This window comes from Petaurus breviceps, unplaced genomic scaffold, assembly GCF_028583685.1.
Source record: "Petaurus breviceps papuanus isolate PSGF00001 unplaced genomic scaffold, PetGlider_PUasm1.0 90723, whole genome shotgun sequence".
Classification (NCBI taxonomy): Eukaryota; Metazoa; Chordata; class Mammalia; order Diprotodontia; family Petauridae; genus Petaurus; species Petaurus breviceps.
Window position 1 is genome coordinate 240,553 of NW_027187323.1, and position 20,767 is coordinate 261,319.

Here is a 20,767-nt window from a genome sequence, read left to right on the forward strand (position 1 = left end):
AGGGAAAGGATATATTGGGAAATGTAAGTGATATAAAAACAAAGATATAAAATTTATTGAAAATTTAAATTAAAAAACATTCTATGTATAATTGTTTCCAAATCCACTGGTTTTTTTAAATGTTTTTAAATTTTTGACTGATACACCAAATAAAATGAGCATTTCTGTATGCAAGGTAGAGCCAAAAAAAGGATTGTGCATGAAACTACAAATCTATTATATATGGTTTGATTTTCCTTTTAAGTATGACAAATTCAACATGTAATTTTCAAAATTGTAAAATTTGTGTTTCTTTTCTGGACTTCTGTGCATCTTTTAAAATGTTTCAATATCTCTCTTTTACTTTTTATTTTTTGCTACACTATCCTTATCCCCCTCTTCTTTCTACATCCCCAACTAAAAAAAAAAAAAACCCAAACCAACCCCTCTTATAACAAATTTAATGAAGCAAAACAAATTCCTGCATTGACTATTTCCACACACAAAAAATCTTATTCTATACTCTGAATCCATCCTCTCTTCATCAGGTGGTAGGTAGTATGTTTCATTATGAAGTTGTTTACAATCATGGTTGGCCATTCTGCAAATCAGAGTCCCTAAATCTTTCAAAGTTGTTTGTTTTTACAATAATGTTGTCTTCGTATAAATTGTTCTTTGTTCTGTTCACTTCACTTTGCATCAGTATATCAGTTTGTATAAGTCTTCCTAGGTTTCCCTGAAACCAGTCCCTTCAAAATTTCTTAAAACACAATAGCATTCCTCACATTCACCTAACAATGCAGCTAGATGGCACAGTGGATAGAGATCTGGGCCCAGAATCAGATAACTCAAAGTTAAAATTTGGCTTTAGACACTTTTTAGCTGAGTGACTGGGCAAGTTACTTAACCTCTTTGTCTCAATTTCTTGAACTATGGAATCAGGTCTAATCATGCCTATTGGGTGGCTAGGTGGCATAGATAGAGAGCTAAGCCTGGAGTCAGGAAGGCTCATCTTCCTAAATTCAAAGCGTGTGACACTGAGCAAGTCACTTAACCTTGGTTGCCTCAGTTTCCTCATCCATAAAATGAGCTGGAGAAGGAAATGGCAAACCATGCCAGTATCTTTGCCAAGAAAATCCCAAATGGGCTCACAAAGAATTGGACACACTGACATGACACTCACAACTACCCTGTGAGATATTGCAGGTAAGAGTGCCACCTCACAGTGCAGAAACTAGGCTCCAACTGGTTCAGTACAGCTACCTGGCAGGACTGGACTGAACAACAACAGGCTGTTAGATGGAAATGAAATCCTACACTAAATGTAATCCCTGAGAGTAGCCATTCAGGGTCATTCAAACATAACAGTTTAAGGACAAGAACCTGGCACACTTGATTAGAAGAGCTAGTTCTTGTGGACAGCTAGGTGGTACAGTGGATAGAGTGCCAGGCCTAGAGACAGGAAGATCCATCTTTGTGAGTTCAAATCTGGCCTCACATACTCTTAGCTGCATGACCTTGGGCAAGTCAGTTAACTCTCTCTGCCTCAGTTCCTCATCTGTAAAATGAGTTGGAGAAGGAAATGGCAAACCACTCCAGTATCTTTGCTGAGAAAACCTCAAATGGGGTCATGAAAAGTTGGACACAAATGAAAAATGACTGAAAAGTTCTATCTCAGGGTTATTGTAGGGATCAAATGAGATGTTTGTGCAAAGTGCTGGAACAAATAGTTTTGTTAGTTCCTGCTTTGTAGTATAGTTTGTTATCTGGCAGTGCTAGGCTCCCTTCCCCCCTTTTTCATGGTTTCTCTTGACATTCTTGACCCTTTGTTCCTCCGGATGAATTTCATTATTAATTTTGATTGGTATGGCACTGAATCAGTAAATTAATTTAGGTAGTATTATCATTTTCATTATACCAGCAAGACCTAGCAATCAGCAATTAATCTTTTCTCCAGTTTTTTAGGTCTGTCTTTATTTCTGTAAAGTGTTTTGTAATTGTTCTCCTATCATTCCTCTCTATGTGTGTGTTAGTAGGTGGACTTCCTTGTATTTCTTTCCATGGTATCACACTCCCATACTTGTGAGCTCTGGGGTAGAGATCTCTCCAACTTCTCCAGAATCAGATGTGGTTATTCTTTCTCTTCTCCCTTTAATTTTTCCCCACCCTCCAAAACACCCTTCTCCACCTGATCCATTCATGATGTAAATATTATGAAGCTTCCTATCAGGAAGGGCTAATTAAGGTAGAAAACACCCTGGATTTAGGAGTCAGGAGACCAGATTTCATGTATGTTTGTGTGTGTGACCTTAAACAAGTTTACTTAATTTCTTTGAACCTCATTCATCTAAAAAAAAGTAATACTACCTCTTAAAGGTTCTTAGAAATCACCTAATCCACACCCTTTCTCTAACAAAGACCTTGAGGCCTAGAAAGGTGACCTGCCCAGCATCCATTCCTAGAATCAGATCTATGTAAGCTGGCAGGGACCTCAGAAGGTTTCTAGTCCAACTCCCTAATTTTACAAGAGAGGAAACAGGCCTAGGGAGGATAGCCAACTTGTCCAAAGTAACCAAGGTAGCAGGATTTGGATTCGTATCCAGTTCCTCCCCTGGACTTTATCCTCTTCAGGAACTCTTCATCCTGCATGATGAAATCAACTTGAAAACTCCCATCTCAACAACCCCCCAGCCCCTGGGGCCTCTCTTCCTGCTTCTAACAGCAGAGTGTGGAGGGGAGAAAGTAGAGCTCTTCCCAGCTCTGCAAGGAAGGTGAGTAAGGAATTCCCATCATTTCCCACCTGGCTGCTCTCCTGGATTTCACAACCTCCAGAAACTCATCATTCTGTAAGACGAATTCAACTTGGAAACTCATGCCTCCCGAGATCATTTCCCACCCCAGCCTCAGGACTCAGATTTGTGCCCCAGAACCCAACTTTAAGCTTTTTATGTTCTCTTCTCCAGTGAGACAGTGAGCTTCTACAGGACAGGGACTGTCTTATGCCTGTCTTTGGATCCCCAGGATTTAGCACAGTGCCTGATTAAATACCTAGTAGGTGTTTAATCAATGCTTACTTAGTCTTACCTAGAACTAAGCTGCTCCCTGGCTTGACCTGTATTAAGGACTGCCTTCCTTATCACTTCCTCTATATCACCCAACACATGGCCATACTCAAGGCTTTTTTGGATAAGATGAGAAGCTCTCATTTGTCTGGATTGAGGACACAGTTTGCCTAACCCAAAGGCTAAGTCCTGACAAAGCCCAGAGGCCTATAGGGATGTGGAGGGAAATTCCTGCCTCCCCTTCCCTAGCTCACGCTTCAATGGTCCTCCTGCCCGTCAGACATTTTACTGATGAACCTCACACAAACGCAACTCAACCCCAGCCCCTCTCAGCCTCCCTAAGCCAGTCACCTCTTTAACCCCACTAGTGGCTCCATTTTCCAACTCACAGAAGGTTAACTACAGGTTTTTGTAAACTCCAATTTAATTTTAATTCAATAAGTTAAGTACCAGGCCATCACACAGCAATGGAAATCATTGTCTCCTGAAATTCACAAAGGTGCAGAGTTAATGCTTCCTCCTTTATCACACATTCCTTAAATAAAAGCCAGTCATGGCCGATACTGGCCTGGGGAAAGTTCCCGCCTGGCCCCTGGCTCCTTCCTTCTGCCTATGGAGAAGGCATCAAGTACAAAAACAGTAATAAAGAGGGAGGGAGGGATATGGAAGGTGTTGGGGAGGGGGGGAGTACCTGCCCCCCATCCGGGGCACCGGCCCGGCTTCCTATGAGCTGCCAATGTACTGTACGCAGGGCAGACATTGGTGCTGGTCTAAGTGATGATCTGAGGCCTAGATACCCCAGGCCAAAGGAAAATGCCCTATCCTGGGGCAAGAAAGAAAGGGCACCTGGGAACGAGGCCCTCTTTTGTCCACTCACCCAGCCCACTGAGGGTCAGAGACCACATGTATAAATAGAATAAATAAAAGGAAAGAGGGAAACTTTGCAGGGCTGGGCATCCTGGGACTTCTATGAGGGGACAATATCATCAGTAGGCACCAAGTTCTGGGTGCAGCCCATGTGTACCAGGTCAGAGCCCTCTTACATACTCCCTGCACTTAACTACCCTCTTCTTGGTTCTCAGAATTGGATGTCTGACACTCTCAGCCCTCATCATGAGTATCTGGCCCAAAAGCCCAAGGCTGATAGGGGTTCCCAGCATCCAGAAGACTGCCCCCAACCCAGGTTGCCAAGGGGCTGGTAAGGGGTGTGGTAGGGGAAGGGCAGGGCTGAAATCTCAGCCCTTTCCTGGTCCTGTGGTAGTTGGGAGATGCTCAGAGCTGGGGACTGGGGCTGCCATTGGCCTTGGGTTTGGATTTAAAGGAAAATCGCTTAATGAGGCGCCGGGAGAAGCTGCCAGCCTTCTTTCGGACGCTGGGCACAGCAGCCGCATTGGAGAGGTCGTCGTGTGACTGGCTCAGTCCTGCCTCCTTCTGTCGTGGTCGCCGGCGGAATATCAACTTCGTCCCACTTCGAAGGAAACTCACTGTAGAGGGGTGGGGCAGAGAGGAGACTGAGACCCAAGAAGTCTAAAGAGAAACTAGTGTACAGGATTGGGGTGGGGAGGGGAAGGATAAAATGGGGAGGAAGCTACATCCTAAAGACATGTACACAGTCTAGAAGGTCCTGGGGGCTGTGGCCTAGAAGGTCCTGGGCATCCCCATGGGTGGTACTGGAAATACAGTGGAGAACATCCTTCCTATCCATAAAACTAGGGTAGATTTGGAATCCTGTATGCAGCTTCAAACCCTCCAGCTCAGGAGAGAGTCAGTTAGGAGCTTAAGCTCTTCAGGCTAGAAAGATAAAGGCTGACAAAGGGGGATAGGATGGTGGGTGACATCCCCAAATCAGGACGTGACACTGCTCAAAATCCTTCCATGGCTCCCTATGGCCTGCTAGGTAAAGTGTTCTCTCCTAAAATAAACTTGGGCTAGGTCTCTCCTGGCCCCCATCACACTCTTCCTGATGTTATTTTATGCTTATTGGTGAACACACAAGGGTTATAGCAGTCACAATAAATTTTGGTGAAATTGAACAGAGTTAAACTCAAACTCCCTTTATCTGGCCTTCTATAATCTGAAGCCATGACTGATTTCTACCCTTTTCCTATACTATTTCTATACTATACTATAGAGGCAACTGGACTTGGAGTCAGTAAAACTCAGTTGAAATTCACTTTCAACCACTTAATGGCTGTGTGACCCTGAGCAAGTAATTTTACCTCTGTGCCTCAGTTTCCTCAACTGTAAAATTGGGATAATAATAGCACCTACATTCCAGGGTTGTTGTGAGGATCAAATAAGGTAATAATTGTAAAAAATGCTTAGGAAAGTACCTTGTACATAACCAGGCACTATATAAATGTCAGCTATAATTATTATTATTATATGTAGAATGAAAATAATGTTAGCACCTACCTTACTTGGTTGTTATGAGGATCAAAGGAGAAAACATTTGGAAAGTGCCTAGCACATAGAATCACTTAATAAATACTCTCCCCATCCCCACCCCAACCATTCTTCCAAGCCCAGTCCACAGGTCACCTCCTCTGAGAAGCTTTCCATGAAACATTCGTTCTTATGGTCCCCTACTCTGTGTAATTCATAGTCCCTATGACAACTAAAGATAAATAGGATGTGGTCCCTATCCTCAAGGAGGTTAAAATCTTTCCTTTCTCAAGCCTTCTCACAGTATTTTCTTCTCATTGCTTCTTCGCACTTCATTCTGGATTACAAATATAAATTCATGATTTTCAATGTTCATGTGTCATCTGCCTCCCAATACTGGAATAGAAGATATGTCAGGGCAGGGTCCATGCTAGACTCCAAGCACTTAGCAGGACACTCTCTACATTTTAAGAACTTCATGCTTGTGGATTGTTGACTCAGGCAGGAGTCTCTTAAAACTTGAAAAGAGGTAATTCAGGACCAACTAACAAAGCCCTACTTGACACAGGAAACAATCAGATTAAAGAACTCATTATTCCAAGTTGGAGGAGAGGTTAACATGGGAAGAGGTTCTGAAAGGTTCAGATAAATGTTAAAGCTAGACAACAGGTAAAGAATGGATAAGTTAAGAAGGGACCTGGGATACTTTCTGGTAAGCCCCTGCCCTTTGAGGCTCAGGACAAAGACAACCATTCACTTCCACAAAACGTGTCACAATCACAAACAATCCTGGTCTGGAATCATTCTGGGTCTCAGCCAGTGTGGCAATTGTTATGTCCTCAGAGACAGCGGAGTATGGGATAGGCATGACTGAAGGTCAAGTTGAAGGTGAGACAGACAGACAGACAGACAAAAACTGGAATAAAACCTAGGAGAGAAGAGGGACCTAGCCAGATCTGTTAGATCCTAGCATCTAGGGAAGCCTTTGGTGATCTATGGAAGGTAATGTCTGGCAGACTGGGCCATGGCCAATATGCCCCTGGATGTCTAACCCAGTGGATCCTAGGTCACGGGCACAGAGAAAGAAGCTGGGAGAGTCATTCTTCCCCTTCTGCACCTTTATGGTCCTTGAGGCTTCGGGTCTCCAAGGCGCCCGTAGAACCGGTTTCTGATTCCACATCATCCACAGAAGGCCGTTCTGAAATGTCTGAGCGAGTTGTCTCATCTGTCTCCTGAGTTCCTGCTGGACTGGACAGGGCTTCCAGGGGTCCAGGGGACATGGCTGGAGGATCCAGGGGAGGTGAAGAGGGGTCCCCACTGCTCTCTGCCTCACTCTGCAGTGAAGCCTCCATAGAGGCTGCATAACCCAAGGACAATGCCAACTCATCTTGGGCAATAGGAACCTGGGCAGGAGAGAGACAGTTAGACGTTGGCAGGACACCCTTCCCAGTCAATTAATAAACCAAAAACAACATTTATTAGGCAATTTCTCTGTATGTCAGGCACTGTGCTAAGCATTGGAGATAAAAAGAAAAAGCAGAAATAGGAGCTTACATCCTAATGGGAAAGAGGACAAAAACATATATAAATCAGAATCTATAAGATAAATTCAAAGTAGAAGGAAAGTAATTTTGGAGCAACTGGGGGGTGGAGATGAGGGCCTTCTGGCTAATGTGGTACTTGCTATGAATCTTAAAGGCAACCAGGGATTCTGAGAGTCATTTAGAATGGAAACCATGGTCAGGAAACCAGCAAATGCATGGAGAGAGAAGATGGCGACCCCATTAGTCTCGTCACCTTGGAGACACCAGAGATGATAAGGGTGCTACGCTTGGTGGGAGTCTTCTTAGCTGGACGTCCACTGGGTTCTGTCAGCTGCCGGATTGCTGTCTCTGCCACAGGGTCCAGGCCATTGGAAAGGTGGCTGTCCCCTGCCAGAGGGTATATACTTATCAGGGCTCCAGAGTCCTTCTTAGGAACAGGGCTCTCCCAGTCCAGCTCCCGATTTCTTTGCCTGGGTGTTGGCACCATTGTATGGCCCTGCTGCTGCCTACCCTGCAGCTTCCCACTGTGGTCAGTACACACACACACACACACACACACACACACACACACACACACACACTCACGGCTGCTGCTGGGGGAGGCGCTGCTGGGGACGCTGCTTTCACTCAGTACAGTCGTTGTTTTTTCTGTTACCTCCACCTTGGATGGGGATCGAGATGGGGAGTCTAAAGATAAGGAGAAAGATTAGTGAGTTGACAGCACCCTCAATTCCACCCTCTCCCCTCAATAATTTTTCTAGGTAAGTCAACACTAAGGTACTAAGTAGCTTAAGGGGAGAGAAAGGAAATGCAGGTGCTAGGGGAGGGGGAAGAGGCATAAGAAACCCAATGGTGTATGGACAGAGATCATGGAGGCTCAGAAGGTGGGACAGGGAGACTGGAGAAAAGACAAGTGAGGAGATTGAAGGGAATGGAGAAGAAGGAAGAAAGGGTAAAGTGGAAAACAGAAAGGACTGGAGGTTGTGTGCCCAAATACGGGAAGACAGAGACAAGTGAGAGTGATTGCTAAAGAGAAGACCATGCACAAGTCGGGAGCCACCTTGGCATTCAGGGTCTGCTGCTGTACTTTTGCCCTGTCTCTGAGGGCTTTCCATTCCTTCCCAAGCCTCTTCATTGTCTCCACTTTTACCTAGTTTGCCATCAGCTCGAGGCCGTGACTGGACAGTAGTCACTGTGGTGACGATGGTGCCATCAGGCATGATGGTACGATCCAATTCAATCTTTTTGGTGGGTGTGATGCTGGGTCGTGGGGTGGGTGGGGCTGGGCTACTCAGGTTCCCAGGGGAGCCCTCTTCATATAATAGCTACCAGGAAAAGGGAGAACATAGAACATGAGCATCAAGGCATCCAAATGCCACTCTCCACCCTAATGGCCCCTCACAAGGATGTTGCCTCCCCCCACCAGGGGGTCGGGTTTCTCACCTCTAATGCTAAAGTGGCAGCTGGTCCTGAGATCTTCCCTGGTCCAGGAGTCAGGGGACATAGCTGCCTTCTGGATGTCTGCCTGGATGGGGAGCCCACAGGCAGTGTGGCATGGCCCAAGAGGACCTCTGCAGAAAACAAGGGGTGGCCTGGTAAGTGACACCCGACTCCAGGCCAGGTCTACTTCATCACAATCCCAGCATACCCTCCTCGTGCACACTCACTGTCTCCAACATTGCTGCTCCGTAGAACCTTCAGAGTCAGCTCCCGGCTCTGGGGACCTAATTCCCTGTGAGTCAAGGGGCAGATTACTGATCAATTGGGAAGCTGTGTCCTCCTAAGCAACCCCTCTCCTCCCTGTCTTGAGCTCATCATCCTCCCAGGGTCCCACTGAGTTAAGGGTGATTGAACAGGGTCTTTTCCCAGAGGCAACTTCAGGATGCCAGGACAATACGAAATGTCACGTGGGAGAAAGGGATTTTGGAGATTCCTTACAGAGCCAGCTCTTCTGTCCACTCGACATCTGGAGCGACTGGTACTGGCTTTGTCCACTTTTGCTGCTGAGGGCTGTCCAACTCCGCCACACAGCATAGCTCCCCATTTCCTGAAAGGAAACCAGAGGTCAAAAAGTCAGAGACTGGGCAGGGTACAAAGATCATTTAGAGCTGAAAGGGACCTTTGAGGTAATCAGGTCTAACCTCCTCATTTTATGGGTGAGGAAACTGAGAGTCTGAGAAAGGAAGTGACTTGCCCAAGGTAACACAACTAAACAAACAAACAAAAATCAGGAACCAGGATCAGACCCCAACTCCAAACATTTCAACCATACTACAAAGAGCAAAAAGTCTAAGAGTCATGAAGGAGGAACACTGGTTTAAAGACACAACAATAGCCCCTTCCTCACTCTAACTGCTCACCTCCTGTCTCGCCTCCTGACTCGTCTCCTGTCTCACCACCTACATGGGCTGCTCTTAACTGCCGTAGCAGAAGCCGAATAGGTTTGGGGGCAGCTGGCTGAACTGGGGGCCCAGTGGCTGGCTTCTCACAGGATACCTAAGAACAGTTGGAAAGGAAAAGGGAAAGGAGAGGTTAAAAGTCCCCAGAAGGGCCCATTAGAGGATATAGCCCTCATCTCCTCAGATGTCTACTCACCACACCCTCTGGAGCCGGACAGGCCCTGAGGTTCACCATCATGGCAGGCTTTGTACTGACAATGGTGTCCTCGATCAGCTTCTCAATAGTAGACAGATCCACCTGTTCCTCACTTCTCTGCAATGATGGCAAACAGAGGATAAAGAATCACAGCCCCCTAGCCTTCTCCCCTATGTTCAATCATGTCTGACTGACCCCATTTGGGGTTTTCTTGGCAAAGATACTGGAGTGGTTTGTCACTTCCTTCTCCAGCTCATTTTACAGATGAGGAAACTGAGGCAAACAGGGTGAAATGACTTGCCCAGGGTCACACAACTAGTAAGTATCTGAGGCAGGATCTAAACTCAGGTCTTCTTGACTCCAGGCCCAGCACTTGATCCTAACTGCACTACCTAGCTGCCTTCTCCCCTAACTATCTTTGATTCTCCATTGAAATTTTCCTCAGGTACATCCCAATCCCCCTCATCTCCCTGATCCACTTTCCCTTGTTCCCCTCTTATCTAATCCTCCAGGCCTTCCCAACCTATTCCAGCCCCCTAACTCACTTAGTCTCTTCCTACTTTGCCCCAACTTCTCTCCACCACCTTACCTGCTTCCCCCCAACCGCAACATACTCACCTCCTTTCCCTGAAGCTTGGGACAAACTGTCATGTTTAGCTCAGGATGGCCCTTGAAAGCCCAGGATACCAGCAACCCCTCATTGGCTATTTCTTCCAGATTGACCTCCAACTAGGGATGGAAAGGAGAGGTAGAGGAGGCACATGGTGCTTGCCCATCCCTTATCACTTCTCTTCACATCATCTTCCTGGTTTCTCAAAAGGAGTCTCTGATTTAAACCTCAAAACTTGAGACAACATCATCCTCCTGTCCTTACTCCTAGTCCCCAGTTTCCCCCTTTCCCCTCTACCTGAGCTGGAAGAAGTGTCAGAGTGACGTGGTAGGTCTCCATGGAGACAGCAGCTGGGGACTGCTGGGTCACCGAGACTGGGAAGCAAACCTCCTCGGCAGACAGCTGGCAGTGGAGAATCTGAGACAGGCACAGGGAGGAGAGCGAGGCAAAGCTGCAGGTCCCCTCTCTGGCTTCTCTGTCTGGGCACACATTTCAACACAGATCCTCTCCCCTCCTTATCACAGATCTCTGGGGAGCTAGAGGAAACCCCAGAACTCTGCCACAAGCATTACCTCAAGCCCAGAGCTGTGCTAGGCACTGAGTGGGGGAGAGGAAGTTTAGCTAAGTCATGGTCCCTGCTCTGGGAAAGTCTAGTGGAGAAATAGGACATATACATTGATAACAGAAACATACATGATCGCTTTTATCCCATCAGAGAGACAAAAAAGCAAAAGGCAGTATGATGGGAGAGGGAGGGCATTGAAAGGGATGGTTACAGAAGGCTGTCTGTGAGTTATGAGTTGGGCTAGAATTCAACAGGTAAAGGGAATAAAAGGAAAGGTATAGAGAACTGATAGGACTCTAGGAATTCAGCCTAAGGATCCAGAGTTAACTCTCACCCACCCAAGCACCCACCCCTCACCATGCTGTGTTCTGATTGATCCACGCAGGTCATATGACTGATAGAAGCACTGGGTGGAAGCTGGGGTATCTCTTCGAAAGTGATCTGTATGGAGCTCTAGAAAAACAATTGGGGGTTGAGAAGAGGGTCAGGCTCCCTGAAGTTGACCCTACCCCCAACAGAATTGGTCTGTTTCCATCTGGCCAGGTTCCTGGAAGCTGCGGTCACTTCAGCTGCAGGGTTGGCTCCTGGCCTCCCCCTGGACCAAGACCTGGGTACAGGGAGCTCTCCCTTCTAAAAACCCCTCCCCACCAGAGGGCTAGTTGATGAAACTTCTGAAAAAGAGGCTGGGGGTTGGTGGAGGCAGGGCCAAGAAAACAGAGGCACTTGTTCACTCTGAAATTCATTCTCCCCACCCCCAAGCAAAAAAGGCTATGGATTATCCTCTAAAAAAATTAATAAGACCCTGGGAGAGGGAACCAGGATGCAATAATAAGGACAATAATTCATAATTATTGATTGCTTTAAAGTTTACAAACATTATTCCTAAATATCGAAATGCTGGGGAAGGAGTGGTTGAAGCCTATTGCTAGTACAGAGGATAGAAATCTATTGGGTGGAATGTTTCAGGCTGACACATGGGGGTGGGGCTGGAATTTTTTTTTTTAAGGATAGGGGAGGGGAAGAGGAGAGAGAAATTAAGTGTCAGAAATAGAGAGGTTTTGAGAATACAGTCTTGTCCCAATATCAGCAATATCTACTGAGCTGGACATGGCTCTGGGGGACAGAAAGGACGGGAAGAACAGCCAGCATACTGGGTTCAAGTCCCTAAGGGGCCCAAGATAGAAGCTAATTCTTCCAGCCAGACACCAGGGTGAGATTAAGAAGAAAGCTCCTTAGCTCAAACCTCGGAAGAGCTGGCTCCTAAATCACCCATAGCTCAGCAAGAGTGGTATGGGGACACTATAGATGGTAGGCTCACCCAGGGTTCAAGAAGGGGTACAGGCCAGGAAGAGGTCACTGGATGGGGGGAGGGGCACAAGTTGGCTCCTTCCCTAGGACTTATTGGCAAAGGGAGCAAATCCCCAGAGCTCATTTGCCTGGCAAAACAAGTCAGTAAGTGCTTCTGATCCAGCAGCCTCCCCCCATTCCTGGCTCAGACCCACCCACTAGAGGCAGATGGATGGTGCTCAGGGCCCCAGACTCCTAACACCTAGGGGAGTCCAATGTTCAGCTGAGTTGGCAATCTTAGGGAAACCTCTCTTCACCTGAGGACAAGGTGCACAGAGCTGGGCACAGGGGAGGGAGAGGTCAAGTTTTGAACTGTCAACTGCCCCCTTGACCACAGAGGGCACAAAAGAGAAATATAACACGTCTGTGTTAGCTGCTAATTCTCCAGAGCTATTAAGGGAACTGAAGAGGGACAAGACCACTAGTTTGATAGGGAATCCCTTCCGGGAACTGAGCTAATGTTCCTAGGAGGTGGAGGGGGAAAGGTGGCAGAAATAAAATGTTTGGGCTGGGCTGGTGGGGGCTCCAGAGGAGGGAAGTCCAGCCCCCTCCACCCCAGTCCCGTGACACATGCTTCCTGCCCCACTTCCTTGGTGGTCAGATGTCCCATGGTGCAATCCTGAGGACTCAAACTGATCCCTGGCCAGGTTGAAGTCTCTGACCCTTAGAGTTCAGGTCCAATTGGGTCCCAAGCATCTTATATGAACAACTCCCCTCTAACCCTATTCATCTATCTATATGAAAAAAGATATGGGGGCTGAAAGGGCTGAGACTGGTAGGGAGGGAGCAAGTAAAAGTGGATTTTTGGAGGGAAGGTCAGGGATTTGGGACATAAGAGGTGCCTGCTAGAGGCAAGGGAAAGAACGGTAGCAACCAGGTAGATTCCTAAGGCTGTTCCGTGCTTCCTATCCAACCGGCAACCCTCCCACCCCCCAATCACCACCACCACCACCACCAATACCACAGCTCCAGGTGGAGAAGCTGCTCCCTCAACATAGGGATTAGCGTTGCTATGAGAACAGCAACTTCTCCGCTGGTTTTGGAGCACTAAGGTTCCCCGCCCACGGGGACCGGGGATTGGGGGCACAGAGCGGTCCCTGCACCCCTCACCTTCACCCACACCCCTTTCTCCTAGATGGAGGGTTTAGGGGAGGAGGAGAGGGCTGAGGGGTATTCCAAGCTACCCCCCCCACACACACACACACGACCGGCTTTCGGTGCACCTTAACAGCCTTGATGCTCCGAACCAGAAAGTGGAACCAAGCCCCCAGGACCCCCCTCCAACTTACCCCAACCCTGCAGGCCTGCTGATTAAGCGCTCGCACCCAAGCTCGCTGCCAGTTTTCCCGGAAAGACTTGAAGGCGAAGAGTGAGGCCAGGAGGCCCCGGACACCTGGCTCCTCCGGGACGCCAGTCCGATTGGACAGTAGGCGCAACAGGGAGCGCCACACGCCCAGCTCTCGTAGCGAAGCCCCCGGCTCCGCCACTCCGAGTCCCGGCCCCGGCCCCCGGCCCCGGTGCGCTCGCCCCAGCCATACCCCCCGGGCGTACTGCAGCAGCCAGACGGCCACAGTGAGCAGCGAGGCGGCGAAGAGGAGCAGCAGAGCCACCCAGCCCACGTCCCGCCACCCCCAGCCCGGATCCATGCTCCGCGCGCCGCCCCGGCTCGGGCTCAGCAGTCGCCCCGGGGGAGCATGGCCCGGGCAGCCCAGCGGCCGGGGAGCGGGGGCGGGAGTGGTCTCGGCTGAGCGCGGAGCTCGGCTGGAGCCCGGGACTTTTTAGGGTTTGGAGGCAGCTGGAGAGGGGGCCCGGGCGCCAGGTTCTCTCGCCTCGCCCGGTCACATCGCGGGCGGGCGCCGGCGGCTCAGCCTGGGCTCGCTCTCCCTCTGCCTACCCCCGGGCCTGCCTGCCTGCTCGCCTCCTGCGCGCCGCGCTGGCTCCACCGGAGCTGGCTCGGGCTCCGCTCGGGGGCTCCGGGGGCTCGGGCCGGTGCGGGGAGGGCTGCGTGCGCAGAGCTGACACTGACAACACCGCCAACGCCCCGCCCCCACCGCGCCTTAAAGGGGCCGCGCCCGAGCGGGCGGGGCGTCGGCGGAGCCCAGAGCCCTAGGGACACCGCCCACATCAGGCGGAGGCTGGGGGTTCCGAGGAGGCGGGGTCGTCATTCACTTCCCCTCCTGGGATGGGGGGGAAGTGCGCACGCCGCGCATCCCCATGCACACCAGCGGGAGTCGGTGCAACCTTCAGAGTTGCCTTGCACTTCCCCCGCCCCTTTCTGTCCTGCCTGAGGTCATATCGCGGGGGGTGGGGGGGACTTCGCTGACCCCGAGAGAGCCAGCGCAGAGTGCTGCCCCGCCTTCCAGAGCCACTTGTCCCTGTACCCGGTCAGTCCTCCACGCCCCCCGCTTCTGTGCTGGAGTAGGGATGAGGGGCGTCCCATGGCAGGGTCAGGTGGAGGAACTAAAGAAGGGAGGTGGAGTTGGACTGGGGGACCCTGACCAAGGTGGGGAGCCAGGGGATGAAACGGGGAGGAGGAGGAGGTGGGGGTGGGGGTGCAGGATGCGCTGTATCGAACGCCCTGCCTCCTCAAGCTATATATAAAGAGCCCGTAGCTTCGAATCCTGTGTCCAGGTGTCAGGTCCCTGGGAGGAATCAGGTTTGAGGGGATAGAGGGGGTCTGGTATCGGTTCAGCTTCTGAATTATCTCCATAGTGTAGCTATATACTTCCATAGGAATATCTCCTGCCCACGGAACCGGATGGACGAGGTAGTCTGGGTGGGGGTAGGGTGAGCGCCATGGGAACATCAATAGCAACCCTTAGAAGTCTGACTCCTGAAACCCAGCCGGCAGAAATCGGAGGAGGGGGCATTGTGCACATACTCCATCCAGCCCTGGCTGTGGCAACCAGGGGAGAGTGATTTCACCCCAATCGTGTAGGACTGGGGCTATTCGCCACCTGCCAGGAGATTGAGGGAGGCTGCAGAAGGAAGCCCCTGGCGAAAATAGTTTCTTAGATTATTCCTTTCCTTTCCTCTAATAACCTCCTCCTAAAAAACACTGAAAGGGTGAAGGAAGGACTCAGTCCCTAGAAGGGAGGAGAAGGGGTTAAACACCTCCCTCCTCCTTCCTTCCAGCCACCTCCCCCCAAGTCATAAATCCAGGCACTAGTCAGGGGAGTGACCCAAACCGCAGTAAACTATGGAGTCCGAGAGGTTGGCAAGTAGGACCGGGCGGATCTAGGCTGGGTTATGGCTGGCTGTACAAACCCCAGGGGGCCTGAGGGGGTGGGGATGCAGGCTTGACTGAGGTCGGCTCTAGGCCCTACAGCACAGCACCTCTCCTTGGGAGGTTTAGAAAGCGCAGGAGTTTCTCAGGTTTATGTCCCTAATTCCAGAGGATTTAGGGGACAAGAGATTTAGGGAGTAGACTACAAGTTTTTGGTCTGAGGCAGCAGTTTATAGTGGAAGAGTAGCAGGGGTTGGGGGAGCAGATTCTTCTGGAAGGCAGTCAAGAGCTACCTTTGTATATCCAGGCCCTCTTATTTGAACAAAGTGTGCACATCAAAGCCTAACTCCAAGCCCACTTCCAGAAATCCAGACAGCACTCTCCAACTATTTGGGTGGCCACAGATCCCTCTTTTCTAGCATCTCTTCTAGGAGGCAGGCTAAGATGGTGGGGAAAGCACAGAATCTGGGTTCAAATTCAGTCTTTGATGTTGATGCTAATGGTTAAATAGTTTAGCATTTAAGAGTCATAGAAAAGTAAAACAGGATTTTACAGCCCTCACTTTATAGATGAAAGAACTGAGGGCTTGAGAATCCAGAAGTCTTGCCCCAGATTACATAGTTAACAGTTACAGGCTGTCATTTATCACTCTTGGGTTCCTAACCAGACTGTAGGCTCCTGGAGAAGAGAACCATATCTGAAACCCCTCACAGAGTTGGCTTCAAAGAATTACAGTACTTTCTCAACCAGAGGGGAGGATCCAGAGGCAATGGAGATTGCCCAAGAGGCTGGGAGGAACTACAAATTCCACCCAGTAGCAGGATGCATAACTATGATCACAAAGGAAAAATCTAATGATTGGCTATGGGAATCTGTCACACCTCTTGGGTCAATATAAAAAAAAACAAGTTGTTGAGCAGCTTGAGAGGGTTTCACTTCTAGTAAGAAATAAAGTAAAATTCAAGGTCTAGTTTGTCTGGTTCCTCCTCAGTTTCCTTTGCTGGGTCATTGGTTTGAGGGTCCCTCAGAGCTCTGTCCTGAGTCCTTTTCCATCTCTATAACTTTCTCCCTCAGTGATCTCAGTGTAGAGAGTAGACAATGGAAAACCACTAAAGAGGCAAGGCTTCCCAAGGAGTAAATGAGGAGGCATGTGCCAGGCAACTCAAGCTACTGCTATTACCCCAATCCCCAACTCATTTCAGGACCCCAAACCCAAGAGCCTTGGAAATAGCTGGGCCTCCCGCCAAGTACCCACAGCTCTCATCTATCAAAGCCACTCTTGTGGAGATACCGAATGGCAGCTGCTTCCTTAGGTGCAGCAAAGAATGGTTTTGCCACTCAGACCCTTGGCTTTACCATCTGCTTTGCTGCCTCATCCTAGGAACCATGGGACTTTTCTCTTTGACCTGCATTTGAAATTTATATGTATTTTCTGCCCTATTAGAAGCCCTTTGCCTTACTTTTTCTATTTGTATCCCTTGTGCTTTATACAGAGTAAGCCCTTAATAAGTGCTATTTCATTTATCTCTCATGAGTCCATAAGTAAATCACTGTGCAAACTTTAAATCCTTATGTAAATGTCAGCTGTTACTCAACTTCCAAATTTATATATCTAGCTTTACTCTTTTGCTTGAACTACAGTACCATATGACCGACTGCTTTCTGGACATCTCTATGTAGATAAGACATCAGTTTCCTAAAGAGAACTCATTATGTTTTTTCTTTTTAATTCTGAATTGATATGCCAAAAAAAAAAATTAGTATTTCTCTTTTACAAATAACAGAAAAAGACTGTATATGAAAGAATCTCTTCCATTCTTCTTTTTAAAAAAAAGTGTATAATAAATTCAAATGATTACTTTGAAAACTGTTTTGTTTGTTCTGTCCATACTCAATCTGTGCACTCTTAAAATTGTATCAATGACTGACATTTTTCTTTTTTTGTATCATTGATAACCTCTACCCCAATTAAAGACAGAAAGAAGAAAAATTCCTTGTAACAAAATAGTCAAGTAAAACATCTACACAGTAGCCATACCCAAAAAGTATGTATTTCTCTGCCACCCTGTATTATATGAAATACATAGGGTTACAAGGGAAACCAATTATACTGAAATACAGTTATCAAAATATAACATGCTTCATCTTGGGTCCCCTAGGGACACAGCTGATCACTTCTCTGATTATCATTCTCTGAAATGATCTCTTTTCTCATTTTTATGGTGCAATAATATTCCATTATATTCAAATAGTACCATTTATTGAACTCCACCCCCACCTCCCCACTTGATGGATATGCTAAGTGTTAAGAGGCTGGACCTGGAATGTTTGGCTCTGGGTATTGCCCTGACCAGACTGGTCATTGCTGTGACCATTTTATTCTAAGTTCTAGACCACCCTGAGGTCTTTCTCAGTGGGGCCCTCAATTCTCCCTGTCTATGATACAGAGGAAACCTGCAGGCTACTAGTCACTGTGGGAAGTTTCTAGTTTCTTTAAGTGAAGGTATTGGCTTTTCTGGTGGACCCATTCATTCCCTATTGTCCAGAAGCTTCTGGTTGAATTCTTAGGCAGTTCTAGAGTAGATGGAGTCACCTCCTATAGTTTCTCATTTAAAAAAAAATCATTATTCAGTCTAGTGGTTTTTTTTTTCAGGTTTTTGATAAGTAGGTTGGAGGAGAACTTATCTTAAACTTAGTTTAACAGAGCCTGACTCAGATAAAATGAGTTAATATTGTCAAGTGCTCAACACAGTGCCTGGAGCATAGTAGGCACTTAATAAATGCTTATTTGCCCCCCCCCCCAAAGGAAAAAAAACATCGAGAGGGAGTCCAAACTTATATTTCTCCCCAAATGCATGATTCCCTGAAACTTCATGATGCTGACCTTCGCCTTCTGGTCACAAAGGTTTTCTGGAGCTATCCTTGACTCTTTTTCTTCCTTAACTCCTCTATCCTGTTAGTGGCTAAGTTTTGTTGATCTCATCTCTACAACTCTCAGATTCATTCATTTCAATATTCACACAGCCTCTACCCTTGTTCAGGCCCACATGACCTCATGCCTGGACTATTACCGGTATAAAAACCTAATGGGTCTCCTTGCTTCTAGTCTTCCCTCCGTCATCAATCCATCCTCCATACAGTTGTTCAATTGATATTCCTAAAGCCTAGATCTGACTGACACCCCTTCTTCTTTTTGTCTTTGATGGCTCTCTAAAAATAATTTTTTGGATAAAATACAAAATTCTCAGCCTGGGATTTAAAGCCCTCCAGAATCTGGCTCCTTACTTGCCCTCACAAAATCTCTATACTAGTCAAATGTGCTAGCTTCCCCCCTCCACTGTCTCCCTATACTCCTATGACATGATACTTCCTGCCTTCTTGTTTTTATACAAGAGGTCCTCTACACTTCCTCTTAAAAACTATCATCCAGGGCTTAGCTGCTTCCTCCCACATAGTGCCTTTACATGATTCTTCTTGCCCTGCCAGGAGTATTCTCCTTGAGATTGCTTTGCAGGTATTTGTGTACATGCTATCTACCCCCAGTAGAGTAGAAGTTCCTCAAGAGCAGACATCATTTCATTTTTGTCTTACTATCCTCAGTGATTGATACATAGCTGGTATCTAATAAGTATTTGTTGAATTGAGAACTCTTTCTATTTATTGGTCTTTCCCCCTCACACAATTCTCCCAGCTGAACCTTAGCTGGTTTTAGCCACCCGAATTCTACTTTTTCCCAAATTCCCAGTTATGGCATCCAAAGCACTATCACTAGAACAAGGCAAAGGTAGTGCTAGTATTTTGCAGATGAGAAAACTCAGAGATGAAGTGACTTGTCCATAATCACACAGCTACTAAATCATAGAACCAGGATTTGATTCCAAGTTATGATTCCATGTTTAAGGGCCCTAATTACTTGGCACTTAAGTCTCTCCAGCTCTGTGCTTGGCTTCTATTTACTGTGTTTACTTTTATAGGTCTAAGTGTTTTGTCCTATCCATTCAACTGGAAATTCACCAAGGGCAAGGATTATGTTTCCTTCTTCTGCTAGCTCTCCCATTGTGCTTGTACAAGATTCTGTACAAAAGCAACATGGAGAAGGGCATATGCATTGCCATGCTTCTCCCTGGCCCACCTCCATGGTTGGAGGTAAAGGCAACATAGCTGACCTATGTTTCCCAGGGTCTGTTTGTGTCCAGCTAAATCCTTTGAGCTATCAGGGAAAATGTATGGAAACTTAATAGAGAAGAAAGATAGGTTTTATTTTTATTTCTCAAACTAAGTTAAAAGGACTTACAACAGAAAGGAATTTTAGCAATCCAGGGTTTCTTAAACTTTCTTGGGGACCCCTTGTGGCAGTACTGAAGCCTATTGGGCCCCTTCTCAGAATAATGTTTTTTAATGTATGAAATAAAATACATAAGGTTACAAAGGAAACCAATTATACTGAAATAGTTATCAAAATATAAACAAAAAAACAAATCCACAGGCTCCAAGTTAAGAACTGATATAACTGAATCCTTTCACTTTACAAAGGAGGAAACCAAGACCCAGAGAAGGCATGTGAATTATCTAACATCACATTGGCAGAAAGTAGTAGAACCAGGATTTGAATCCAGTTCTCTGATTTCACATCTAGTGTACTTTCCAACTTTGCCATGCTTTATGGCATATCATATCGATGTGCTATAAAATAGGTCAAGTATAACCTAATGCAAAGTGTATTCTAACCATTTCCTGGTTCTATGACAGATAACATTCCTTAACAGGTCAAGTTCCTTTTTAGTGAGGCCTCCACACTCTGGATAATGTGACTTCTATAGAAAAGGTGAGGCAAATTGCCAGGTCAGCAGAACAACTCAGGCTTGCTTCCACCTGGCCCAATAAAAAAAGACATTAGGTTCAGATTATCTCTAATATCTAGTGGCAAACTCCCTGAAGGCAAATAAGTGGTCAGTTGACTGTCACTACATCCTCATTCAGGCAGAATCACATCAGTCAGAATCTCTACTAGTTGTTCAGATCATCTCCAGGAAATTAAGTACAAAAAGACCCTCTCTCCTATCTATCTACCTGCTCTGGTACCTCATCTTCTGCTGGTCCCCTATACCTAGGTAAGTTTCATCTCTGTCCAGTTCTCACTGTCTCCCTACTTCTTCCTCCACAAAGTCCTCCTGACACTCCAGATATATTTTTTTCCCCTCCACTCTTCCACACACAGAAGGGGCTGTGGACTCTCTCTAGCTAAATCTCCACAGATCAAAAGGAAAGAGCTAAGTCCTGCTTTTTTTTTTTTCTTGACTGAAAAACCTAGTTAGGAGAAACTTCACCTCCTACCGTATCAGAGAGTCCTCATAATAAAAATGCTGCACTTGGAGGATGCTTTAGGTTTGCAAAGCCCTTTCCTCACAATCTCCCAGGGAAGTAGGAAGACCTCCCTTATAGGCTAGCTCTTAG

At 47.2% G+C, this 20,767-nt stretch overlaps 1 protein-coding gene across 1 annotated transcript; it reads right to left on the minus strand.

Moving 5' to 3' along the window:
* Window positions 1-3,447: 3,447 nt before the first annotated feature.
* Window positions 3,448-14,104, minus strand: C2CD2L (C2CD2 like). Its single transcript, XM_069066622.1, has 14 exons — window positions 13,377-14,104; window positions 11,098-11,193; window positions 10,473-10,592; window positions 10,184-10,294; window positions 9,566-9,682; window positions 9,331-9,466; window positions 8,909-9,017; window positions 8,638-8,702; window positions 8,414-8,541; window positions 8,121-8,295; window positions 7,556-7,657; window positions 7,224-7,357; window positions 6,544-6,829; window positions 3,448-4,525 (listed from the first exon to the last, which is right to left on the minus strand). The coding sequence occupies exons 1-14, from the start codon at window positions 13,731-13,733 to the stop codon at window positions 4,314-4,316; spliced, it is 2,148 nt and encodes a 715-aa protein (XP_068922723.1). The 5' UTR covers window positions 13,734-14,104; the 3' UTR covers window positions 3,448-4,313.
* Window positions 14,105-20,767: the final 6,663 nt, after the last annotated feature.